Source organism: Pseudorasbora parva, chromosome 11, assembly GCF_024679245.1.
Source record: "Pseudorasbora parva isolate DD20220531a chromosome 11, ASM2467924v1, whole genome shotgun sequence".
In the NCBI taxonomy this organism is placed as follows: Eukaryota; Metazoa; Chordata; class Actinopteri; order Cypriniformes; family Gobionidae; genus Pseudorasbora; species Pseudorasbora parva.
Genome location: NC_090182.1, coordinates 27,495,069 through 27,508,187, shown reverse-complemented (window position 1 = coordinate 27,508,187; position 13,119 = coordinate 27,495,069). Strand labels below are relative to the sequence as shown.

The following is a 13,119-nucleotide window of genomic DNA, read 5'->3' as shown; positions in this document are numbered from 1 at the left end:
TGATGACTATTAGAAAGTATAAAACAGGTCATAAATTAAAGTTTAGTTTCAGTTGTGCATTCATATTCTGTGGTGCATGGTAAATAAAGACCTGTTAATCTGAGCATTATTCCAAATGCAAGCTTGATCCGACTGAAAAACAATGTCCGATGGTCTCAACTAGGGCTGTCAATCGATTAAAATATTTAATCGTGATTAATCGCATGACTGTCGTGAGCTAACTCGCGATTAATCACAATTTAATCGCACATTTTTAGCAATTGTAAATGTATCTTAAATTAAGTTTAAATTTAGTTTTTAATACTCTAATCAACATGGGTATGGACAAATATGCATGCTTTATGCAAATGTACATTTATTATTAATGAAACCATACTTATTCAATAATAATCAATACAGCATGAAGACTAAACGTATCAAAGGTCATAGATGTTTATCTAAGAAATTGTTAATGTCTCTTAAGCCTAAACTTAAAAATTAAGAGTAAGTAGTGATTCCTCTCATTTTAAGAATATAAAGGGAGTTTTTACACTGGCAGTTTAATTCAGAGCAGGGCACAGTTCGTATGAAAAATTGATAATGTGTACCAGTGAGCACACCAGAACCACACCATACCTGGAGGAGGTCCATATTCCACAAGTAGGAATATAGTGCGGACCCTTTAAGAGATCCGCATTCCCTATTGAACTGCCGGTATTTTGCGGGTATGTGAGCACGACGCGCGGCCAGTGGTGAAGGCGCGTATCACATCAAATAAGGACCTACACTGAAAAGTAATAGGGTCAGGTCGTTTACATGGTTACATTTTTCGTTTGATGGGTTCTTGAAAAGGTTTATCCCACCCCTCTCAAACCGATTACAATTTCATTCGGTTTGGGCATTTTTATTCCGATTGAGGTGTTTATATGGAGCATTTTCATTCGGATTGGACTTTTAAACTGATTAAAGTGCTCATGTAAATGCACCTAATGTTTCACAAAGTTACAAAGCAGAAAATAGCGCAAAAGCCTCATCTGTATACTGTTCACATGCACGTAGGGATGCAACTTTTTACGGTATTACCTCATCAAATTGCGATCTGTATTTAATAAACAAACACACAGGAGAGGAAAAGGGTAGAACTTCTTGAAAGGTTTTGTACTCACACATTTAGCGTGGACTTGCTTATCCCAGATGATGTGACAATGTGTCAATCATTTATAAAAGCAAAAATACAAAGCAAGCAATACTAATAAAAAAGACTATCTAGATCTTGATGCATCAGCTACAGGCCAAAGATTAAGTGCATCCAATTCAGATTTGATCTGTACAATATCAAAATGCCAGTGAGAGTTGATGTCATCGCCTCTCAGAGTCTCATAATGTATTGAAGTAATTAAGAGTATGATGAATCTTTCAGGAGAAAGGGGAGGAAACATGTCTGATCTTTGCCATTGTCCATACCTGACGCATGACATAAGAGCAAACTGCCAACCATAAAGCAAAGCAGATTTCTCCAGATCAGGGAAAAGCATTCTGCTGGATCTCTATGAGGAGCTGCTGACAAGGCGTGATACCAATCTGGTCAGTATTAACCACCCTCCTTTGAAACTTTTGAAGATGGGCCGCCTGCCACTGGGCGGGAGGCACTTGACACACGTGTTTTACAACATCTAGGCCAATCAAACGATAGACAAGCAGTGAGGCTTTTTATAAGAATGCCAGGCAGCGCTTTCAGTTTAGCTGAGGACTGGAGGACATGGGCAGTTTAGTCCTCAGCAGGGATCTATGTACTTCAAGGCTTAAAGAACTATGACGCTTCCAAAGGTGCAATAATCCACAGTCCACTCAAACTGAGAGGATCTAAAGAGACACTCTGACCATGAAGAAAGATCGCACCTCTGCTTAACCAAAAGCTCCCTGCTCTCAAAATCTCCTCACAAAAACCATGCTTATCAAGCAGAGAAACACACACAAACTTTCTAACACCAATTTCACACCCCAGCCTTCACTTAACAGCTTAGTTGAGTTGGTGGTAGCACAAAGTGCTAAATGTAGGTCTCAGGAATTTTATTCGCTTGGTGTCCTAGACATTATATGACCAGAAAACTTCTGCTATATTTACATTTCTACCTTGCCTTAAAAAACACAATTTGTCACCTTTTTTGTCACATTTTGTCAAAATTTTGTTATTTGCATAGTATTATATAACATATGCCTAATGTGTGCTTTTATGCACATTTTGTGTCTTTATTTAGAAAACAACTGCCCATAATGAATTTATAATTGCACGGTGGTGAAATAGCTTTTAAAATATTTATGCTTCAAGGTTTGTGAAGTGTTTAAGTAATTAATCTACATTAACCACATTTGTAAAAAAAAAAAAAAAAGCTAGAGGTTAAAAGAGTCTAAAATAAAGGGTTAGTTTATCCAAACAAAAATATGAATATACAGGCCTGGTTTCACAGACAGGGCTTAAATTAAACCAGAATTAGGCCTTAGTTTAATAAAGACAATTCATCTGGAGTGCCTCTTGAGACAAAACAATGAATCTGACATATTTTAAGATATGCCAGAGAAAGTTACTTTCAGTAAAGACCACTCAAATATGCATTACAGTTTGAGACTGTGTTTTAAGATTCGAATGAGCTTCTGGCTAATATTTAACGACATTAAAGGAAGGTCATTGTGACTCATCATACATTGTCTCTTGCTATTTTTTAACAGATGTGTTATAACCACATTTCCTTATTTTTGGTTTACTTCCCAATCATGAGCTCTATGGTTAAAGGCATCTTGCACAAGAATCAAAATTAAACTTTAATCTCATCCTTTCCCTGCAAATCAAAAGCGGCTCCAGTAAATCTTGCCATGTTGAATGCAGTGTCTGTAAAAGCCAGAACATTCTATACTTCTGATTTACAACTCTAACAAAAGCAAAACGACATTCAAAAGAACAGCGGTCTTCAATGAAACGACCAGTCTTTCTTGATTAAAGTCATATGAATTAATGAATTTCTGGAAAACAGAATAATAGTCATGCATGGAGTGTAATTTTGACTATTTGCCTGATTAATGCTCAGGTAGGATTGGTAGGATCAAACCAAGAGAATGAAACAGAAGACTACAGAAGAATAAAGAAGACATGTTTTGACTACAAGGTGAAGAGGGCCAGCTATGAATGCCAGAACCAGGGGGCCACTGCCAGTTCAATTAGGTTCTCCTGTGGACCATTTTTCTCCCTAGCAACAGGAGACATTGTTAAGCCAAAGCAGGGCTTTTTGTGCTTCCTTCTTTTTCTTTCTAAGAACCTCCACCCCTCAGCAAGAGCAGACCATGTCACTTTTTCTGTATCAATTATCTCAGTCTCTTATTGACAAAGGCATGCTAACTGAGGTTAGCCTCGCACAGGGTCCCGACACATATTATGCACCGTTGTGAGAGACACACGGCACACAAACCTACCATCTAAACGAGCCTTTACAATTCATTCTCTAAAGCAATCACAACAAAACTGGAGATTTGACACAATAAAACATGACAAATCCAGACATGTTGGGGAACACTCGGGGAATGACAGCCCAGGGAAGAAAATGGACATGTTGGACTGGTGTAAAGTACAGGGAAAATGAAGGCTCAACTGTTCCCCTTCACCTAGCTGCAGTCATGCATGCACTTGGTTTAATATTTTTTTTCATAAAAAAATAAAAATACATTAGATAAAACACATTAACCAAAAGCTCACTCAGCTCCTCAAATTTGACTGATTTGAAATGCTTTTAGCAGTGAGTAGGGTGTACAATACATTACATTCAATTAAATGACCAATGATGCAACAATGCAATATGGAACAAATTTTATCATTTTAATATTTATTCATTAATTTGTAATTTGTCTCTCTTTTTTCATTTTTTTTTTTCATTGTGTATGTCCAAATTGGGATGTAAAATTTTAAATTTCCAGAAAGATCAATTAAATGTTTATATCATATTTTGGCGGCATTTGTAAATTCATAAAAATGTAACTGTTTTTGTAAAAAAATGTGTTGGCACATCAAATCGTTGTATTGGTATACCGATTACAGGCTCCTGAATCTAATCAAATTGTAATTGTATGTTTTTGAGGTATTTGCAAAGATTGTATTGCTGGCTAAGAGAATCAATGTCAGATGGTGTTGTGATGAAATGTCCAATTTACACCCCTAGTGAGGAGAAAGCTGTCACTCTTATCACACACTGATCAAAACTTGATTCGCTTAATGACACTTAGGCCCCATTCACAGCGCAAGTTTTAATGCTCAATTCTGATTTTTTGCTCAGATCTGATTTTTTGTTTGGCTGTTCACATTACCTTTTAAAATGTGGCCTATATCTGATTCCAGTGTGAACTGTTTGAGGTTTCAAACTAATACGCATGTGCAAAAGAACAATATCAATGACATCAGACGCAGCACGTTGTTGCACTAAAGTACGGGGAAGTTATGGAGGAAGTAAGAATTTTCGCTTTTATTTAAAAATGTTTGTGTAATGGAAGCCATAACATTAATGAGCATGTGCTGAAGAGGAGAAGAACGAAAAGAAAGAGAGCGAAATTAGGTAGGATCCTTCTAGCTTAGCTTGAATGGAAGCTTTGAAGCTATGAATATGAATCTCCCCATATACTAATTAGGTCTAAAATCCCACTCTCCCTCCATTGACTCGCTCCATCGCTGTTCTCCATATCTAGTCAAGTTTTTAAAATTACTGTCTGTGTCTTTTGTGTCTAGGGCTAACTCGCTGGCACATAATTGTGACAAATGTCAACGTAGATTGACGTAAAAGTCACATCAAATCCGCCTTGGTTGTTCACACTGCAGCCACATTGGAAAAAATCAGATCTGGGTCTAATTCAGGACCACATATGTATGTGGTCTAAATCTGATTTGAAAAAATCAGATCTGGGCTAGATTTGAGTGTTTACACTACCTCTGAAGAAGTCTGACCTGGTCACTTGACCCCAAAAAAATCAGATTTGGGCCACTTTTGCCTGCAGTGTGAATGGGGCCTTAGAGCCCACTTTGGGTTCTTTGGGAATATTTTCACTGTCAGAGAAGAAATACGGAAAAAATGTGTCTGAAGCACAAGTCAATAACTAGGCCTACTTGTATACTGTAAAAACTACTGTAGGCTATATAATGTCAATACCATAGTCCCAATAGGCATGGCTGTAGCCTTGTGAAAAACAGCACTCTTGTGAAAGTGCTTGAAACTTCATAATGCATATTTGGGAGTGTTTCAAGCCAATTTCAGATTTCAGATGAGAGTTAGGCCTATGTAGTGAGTAGCTATCCTTCGTGTCTGTGAATTGGATTATGATTAGATTAACTGCCCTCACGCAGAGTACAGGAGGAAAACTTTCTCTTTTACTTAAGGGGAAATAAGTCAGTGATTATATCCAAACTGTGTCCCGAGGCTAGTTTCTCCACCTCATTCAAACCTGAAGAGGAGCTAAAACTGCAACTTGTTACAACCCCTGCCCCCATTCCCTCTCCAGATAAAATCAGTGCATTTACATGAGCATTAGTGCTTCTGAATGACAATCACTGTCCGATGACTGACTCTCGCTTACAATGACAAAGTACACCACTTTGAAACAAAGACAGCAGCTGGGGGTGTGGAGGGGAAGACCGACGGAACACTTGTAACTATAGAAATGTAATCACGAGCAGCATCCCGTTTAAAAGATGCAGTAACTGCCTGCATACAACCCCGAAGTGCGGTTACCTAACGTTAGATGGAGAAAGCTACTTAAAGGGACAGTTCCCCCTAAATAAAAAAATCGGCCATGTACACAAAACGCACGGTACTTCTGTGTAACAAAAATGTTGTTAGGTAGAATGACAGTCTCGCCATTTAATTACCTTGTTTCCATTTTTTAATATAATGCAAGATAATGTTGACTAGGGCTGTCATTCTGCCTAAACAACATAAAAATAAGGCATGGAGCAAAAGGAAAACGTTTACAGTATTAACTTTGGTGAACTATCACATACTGTACTAAGTCATAATTGCACTGTCATACTGTGTTAGTCACCTTAATGATGCAATTTAAGCTGTATGAGTGAACACTAAAGAAAAAATAAATAAATATATTGTCCGTGTTGTAAACTTTGTCTATAGACTTTCTTAGAAAATACAAAACAGACATTTGCAGGCTCTCTTGTCGAACTGTTATGTCCTGGAAGTCCAATTGTGTAGGCAACAGCACAGCGATAGCTACCGAAATCCTTGATAATCAAGGCTTTCTTTAAAGGAAATGTCACTAACTATTTTAGGTAAATAAAATCAGTGTAACTCACCATGCACTCCTTTGTTGGGAACATCGTTGACGTTGAAACCTTTGGAACTGTAGGCAGTTCTGACTTCATTGCAGTTCTTTAACTTCTGATCAGCCTGAGCCGACGCCAAAACCACAACCGACATACATACAGTAAAAACAACGAACATCTTCATTGTTGACTGCTTGAACAGTGGAGCCACGACACCAAAAAGTAAAAGAAAACAAAACTAAAAGTTCAGTCACGAAATCTTTTCGATGAGCACTTCAGGTTTCCTCATGGGGATGCGGCGTCTGGGTTTAACTTTTAGCCGCTCGGATCTCGCGAACTGGATTTTCTTGAGCAATAAAAACCGGGCCTCGGAACAACGAGCGAAACAATCCCGCAGTGTGTAAAGAATAAATAACGAACAAAAGAAACAACCAACAGTAGAGTAGTCAAGACTCTGCGCTCTTCGTTGAGACTTTTTTTTTTTATTAAGAAAAAACAAAACCAATTTGCACTATGTCCAGCGCTATGCACGCGCACACATGTTCAATGCTGTAAAGGCAAGGTAGCCTACTTCTTAATAAGTTTCTTCTGTTGAAATGGTCCGCAAAGCAGTGTGTTCTGTCGAAGAAGAGGCGAGAAAATTGCGATAAAAAGTTTTAGGAAAGTTTCCCCCCCTCTCTCGCTGTTGTGCAGTCGGGACGCAGAATCGGAATCGAGGAGTTGCTTGTGCGCGCGGCGAGATCTCAGCACAGAGTTAGGACTGCGCGAGCACGCAACTGAGTTCCGGACAAAGAGAGCTGGCCACGCGAAACACGCGGGGTGGAGCATGGCGCGCGCAGGAGGTTACATTGACTTGGAATATTAACATTTACAGTCTGCCAGTAGCCTACTCGTGTACATGTTGTTTAAATCATTCCTGTACTGAGTAGCTATATTGTTGACATTTAACAAGAGTTTTTGCCACCTAAATTGATGGTTTGAAGTAGAGAGAGAGAGAGAGAGAGAGAGAGAGAGAGAGAGAGAGAGAGAGAGAGAGAGAGAGAGAGAGAGAGAGAGAGAGAGAGAGAGAGAGATCATCAGTCATAAATCAGCTCTCAAGAAAGACAGTAAACATTGGTGAGAGCATAGCCTTCTGATATGTCTGCATGTCATGAAATGTGACACAGATCTGCAAAGGTTGTGGTGTGGCTAGCGGCCCAATGACAGCCAGGAAGAATGGGGGAGAGGGGTCGAAAAAGAGATAGAGAGAGAGAGAGAGAGAGAGAGAGAGAGAGAGAGAGAGAGAGAGAGAGAGAGAGAGAGAGAGAGAGAGAGAGAGACTGTGAAATCTCAGCCCATGATGAGCAACCTAAGTGAAACATCTCACTTAGATTATGACAGTCCTCAGGGACAGCATCGACACGGTCCATAATTAGAGTGGTTTTGAACTAAGCATAAGTGTGGTTGTTGTGAAACTCCTGAGTCTTGAGCTGTTTTGGAAAGTTAGGATGTTAAACCACAGATATTTTGCTGCAAGGATACATAGTGGTTAAAATAGCCTAATCTGTTTTAAACCAAAAATGTAATCTGCGATTATAATTATTCCTTTATAAGGATTATTTTAGAGATGAGAATGTCATAGATGATCCAAATTGTTTCTATATGATTGCTATAATTATCTATAAGAAATGATGCCTGCATGTTCTCGAAAATGGTTTTCATGTGCCCCTCATTAAGTGCAGTGATTTTTCCTTAATCTCATTCACATTGCTCCATTCATTCTTAACCTTGAAGTGCATCAGCACAGAGGGCACACTTTGACATGTCTGGATTTGCTGGAGCATGTGTATGTTTCATGTGTTGTTGTGGCTGTGTGTGTTTGTGTGTGTGTGTGTGTGTGTGAGTGTATGAGAGTGTATGAGAGTGTGTGTGTGTGTGTGTGTGTGTGTGTGTGTGTGTGTGTGTGTGTGTGTGTGTGTGTGTGTGTGTGTGTGTGTGTGTGTGTGTGTGTGTGTGTGTGTGTGTGTGTGCGCGCGCTTATGCATGGTCTAGGGGGGAGCTCTTAGCAAACTGACATTCCAACTATTGTGTCTCCGCATTCCTCAGCCTACCCCATTCATGCTGTGTGACCAAAGCTGGGAAAGCCAGTGGCCAAAGAGATCCTGCGGAGGGGTTCTGGGGTCCGTTGATTGTGGATATGAGAGAGTGACCGGTGTTATAGCTACTCAACTCAATAGAAAACAAAAGGTGAGCGCTCTCGTTCCCAGAATTATAATGGACAAATCCACAGCTCCATGATTGCTACTGCACCAAAAGATGTGCGGTTAAGGTTATACAAATCTGTTTTATATTCCTATTATGTTCATCAGTTCCTGACTGATTACACTTAAACATGTTGACATTAAACATTTTTGCATGTCTAATTTTTAATCAAATTTTTAAATATAAATTTAAATCAGCTTAACATAAACCAGAACCACACTTTTAAAAAAGAATAATCATAATTAACCTAAAAATTACAAATAATTTAAATGCAATAATTTGACATAAAGTTACTAAATTAGAATTTGAATCATTGTTAAAATAATGATTAATAATTGCACATTTTGTATTTTAATTATTAATAATTTATAAAGTAATAACCATTATAATTCAGAAAAATTAAGGCTATTCATTTTAATGTATTACGTTTACTAAACGTGATGAAAACTATATTGTATTATTATTTACTTTTAAATTATTATTTCTGCATTATATTTTTACAATCTTTGGCTTTTACTTAACATTGTCTATTGGTTGTAGATTACAATAGAAGTAAGGAAATAACCATATTTTTAACCAAAGTACTAAATTAAATAAATACTGCAAATAATTACTTATTAATTTGTAGGTTTTGGCCAACAGTACATTTCCATTTTACAAACCTAAATTGATTGCGCACAATGAATTTTTGATCAGTTGTGTTGATCTAGCTTGTTTTAATTAGTGAGATTAAACAAACACCAAAAATCAATTTTCCTAGTGGCCATTAGTATGGAGATGGTTTTCACCCACAAAATCACAAAAACGGCAATAAACTACTAACAATTTCTGTAGAACACAATTAGCCTGACTAACTGTGCCACCCTAAACAAAGAAGACCAGTTGGTCCTAAAAATGGGGGATCCCTGTATAGCTACTTTATTACCCTAAGAAAACATTCAACCTGCGCATTTCAATGGGCCTGTTTGCCCATTCTCACTCGTCCATTAACATTCAGAGAGTAACCAACAGCCCCGCTCAGCCCCTCTGCTGCTCTCTCGCCTGATAACCGGCCTCTCTTCACGGCTTTACAGGAGAAAAGACCAGAGGGACACAACAGGCTCTGAATCTACCAAAAACATGAGTGTGAAAATAAGAGAATATCACCCTTGCAATCAGATTAGGTTAGTAACGAGATAAAGTCTGTTAAACACGGGGGGGATTGTTTGTGTGTGTGTTTGTGAGTGGGCGGGGAGGGGTGACAGAATATAAACACAGACTAAATAAGGTTTAATTTGCAACTGTAAGTGTGAGGCACCACAGGTGTGTCTGACAGCTTTGGTCAGCTGACAGGAGAATAAGACAAAATGGAGATGAGTGGAGTTGATAATATGCTATTCATTTGCTTTCACTTTATGTAATTAGGTCAACGTGCATTTTTTGATACAATTGAAAGTCTGAATGTCAAAGTAACTCCTCAACTGGTTGGAATGAGAATTGCATATAAACATACACACTTCGTACACTAGTACGAAGCATAAAAAGGTCCACAAAGACTCCAGACAAACTCAAAACAATGTGCAACTGCAACTTTAACATTTTTATTTGATTATCATTTACATGGAAATTTATAAATAATAACACATGTACTTTATTGTCACAAATAAACAGCCGTTGTACTCTGAATGTTCAGTTTTGACCTTTGAAAAGCAGTATTGACCGTCAAACATTCTGTACACTGGGTTTCCCAGAAGAGCAGGTAGAGGCAGGACAGTTTCTCCTCAAATATAAGGGTTGAGTAACTGTACCCTTGAGTGAATGAAGGGCTCCATTTTACCCCCCTCCCCCGTCACTCTGGTTATTGAATGGCTCAAGCCATGCTCAAGTACTCAAATGTGCCAAATGGCCCCTGAATGCACCCCCACTGAGCAATCAGTACCAGTATAAACAGTATTGCAGAATTCAGAGTTTAATTACGGCACTCAACACATTCCATTACTGGCAAAAGCACATCCTTCATTTAATACATACTGCATGACAACAAGCTATTTGTTTCAATTACTGTAAACTGAGATTTTTGTATATCAATCCGTAGTTCAGGCCATAGTTTGCTTTTGAAGTTCATATGCTTTTTTTTTTCTCCAAACCAAATGTATTATGCCTTCTTGCAGCCGTGTTTATATTACTTTTACAATTTTACATAAAGCATATCGCTATAAATATCCAGCGTCTTGCAAAAGACCCTTGACAGTTTTTGAAAACATAAAAATTGTGGTAAGCACTTAAACTCGAATTGTATTTATTTCACATAATGTGAAATAAACAGAATGCTCAAATAAACTGAAGTTCTGAGTTTACAGATGCAAAACAATTGCTGCAACCATGAAAATGATTACCTTACAACTTTGCCTCTACCTGTATCTCATTAAAATAACCACCACATTTTCTGGATAAAACACCATAGTTAAAGGAACACTCCACCATTTTTAGAAATAGGGCTTATTTGACTTCTTTCCTACATTTAGATATGTGGGAAAATGCATTTTTGTCTCAGTGCATGCTTTGTTTTAGTTTGGCAGGGTCGCCGATAGCTTAGCTTAGCATAATGAATGGAACCCTATGTTGCCAGCTAGCATGTCCCGAGTAAAAGTGATCAAAAAACAAAAGAAACCCCCCCCAAAAACACCCACCTAATTACTTCTTGTGGCCTGCGTATTCACAACGAGTACAAATAGCGATGCAGATTTAGACTAATTAATTAATTAATTAATTCAGTACATTTATATAGCGCTTTTCTAGACACCCAAAGCACTTTACATAGCAGGGGGGAAGACTAGGCGATTTCCTAGGCAGATATTGACTTGGGACTATATTATGGGGAAGCACAGGTGAAGCACTGCTACTTGGGCGCAGAGATATCACGCAACACATTGCAATCGCTCCACAGCCAGTGGACGTGAGGATGAGAGCCGTGATATCTCTGCACACAAGTAGCAGTGCTTCGCCTGTGCTTCCCCATAATATAGTCCCAAGTCAATATCTGCCTAGGAAATCGCCTAGTCTAAATCTGCATCGCTATTTGTACTCGTTGTGAATATGCAGGCCACAAGAAGTAATTAGGTGGGTGTTTGTTTTTTTTGGGATCACTTTTACTTGGGACATGCTAGCTGGCAACATATGATTCCATTCATTATGCCAAGCTAAGCTAACAGCGACCCTGCCAAACTAAAACAATGCATGCACTGAGACAAAAATGCATTAGCCTACATATCTAAATGTAGGAAAGAAGTTGAATAAGCCCTTTTTTTCAAAAAACGGCGGAGTGCTCCTTTAAGCAATATCATTATCTGTGGATCTGAATGACAGCTGTGAAAAGGAAGACAAAAAAAGCAAATTTGAGCTAAAGTTAAACAAATGTTTGAAATGGGAAATGGGCACAAAATATTATCCACGTTTCTGGATGTCTCAGTTGGCACAATTATCAGTAGGTGACGGCTAAATCAAACCATGACTGGACGCAAAAAGACTGTTCATGAACAAGGAGACCTGTGAGTGAAGCTACAGAGAGGCCAGTGAAGGTGCACCAGTCAACCATATCAAGAGCTCGGCGTATCACTTGCCTATTGGGGAGGGGGGCACAAAAGATCTCATTACTCCAAAAGAATCACATAAAAGCATAACTGCAGCCGGGCAAGAAGCATAATATTGACCGAGTTGCAATGTGTGAAAAGACTTCATGGCCAAATGCGACCAATGTTGTCAAGGTGTGGCTTGTAAAAAACTGTATTCACCTGAAAGAAAACACCATTCTCACTGTAAATATTGGTAGTGATGAGTAGTCTGAGGCCTCTTATTAACCAAAAACAAAGAATTGATTTGGAAAAATACAGAAAAGTATTTCAAGAAAACATGTTTTGTCTGCTACAAAACTAAACTTGAGAACGTTTCAGCAGGACAGGTTGAATTATGGAACATAGTGATACATACTCAACAAAAAACTTAGCTTTATAATCCTTACATTTCAGGTTTTTGATATTTAAAGGGGTAATTGACCACTAGCAATATTAAAGGGATAGTTAACCCAAAAAATTTAATTCTGTCATTTACCCTCAAGTCGTAACAAAGGAAGAATGTTTCAATGGAGGCCTAGATCTGCTTGGTTAAAATCAATCTTTAAAATCAATAATTCTTCCAAAAAGCTCAATTTGTGTAGAGCAGAACAAAGAAATTTATACAGGTTTGGAACAACTTATTTTTTTTATTTTTTTTGAGGGAACTATCCCTTTAATAAAACTTTGCTGTCTATGCAGTAGAAAAAAGAAACATTTTCTGAAATCACAGCTATATTAATAGGGGAAACACAGAAAAAGAGCTGTGGTGTTTTTCTTTTGCCAAAAGCGCGGAAGCTCGATCTGTGGTTTTAACAAAAAAATGGAGCTGTCTAAAGTCCACCGGATGAGGCAAAACAGTGAGCCTTTCGGCAAATGATTATGATTTGAAAATAATAATCTGCCTATTGGTGTATCAGTCAAAAGTGTAATATCACCAATAGTTATATGCATTAAACTGTCAAATTGTGAAAAGGTGAAATGTGACATTTTTGAATTGCCAAA

General features: G+C 38.1%; 1 protein-coding gene across 1 annotated transcript in view; it reads right to left on the bottom strand.

Annotated features, from left to right (window-relative positions):
* gpc4 (glypican 4) overlaps nucleotides 1-7,069 on the bottom strand; it is a 46,926-nt gene extending 39,857 nt beyond the window's left edge. The window contains exon 1 of the mRNA XM_067457675.1: nucleotides 6,317-7,069. Coding sequence (XP_067313776.1) covers nucleotides 6,317-6,470 — 154 coding nt within the window. The 5' untranslated portion in view covers nucleotides 6,471-7,069. The remainder of the gene's footprint in view (nucleotides 1-6,316) is intronic.
* Nucleotides 7,070-13,119: the final 6,050 nt, after the last annotated feature.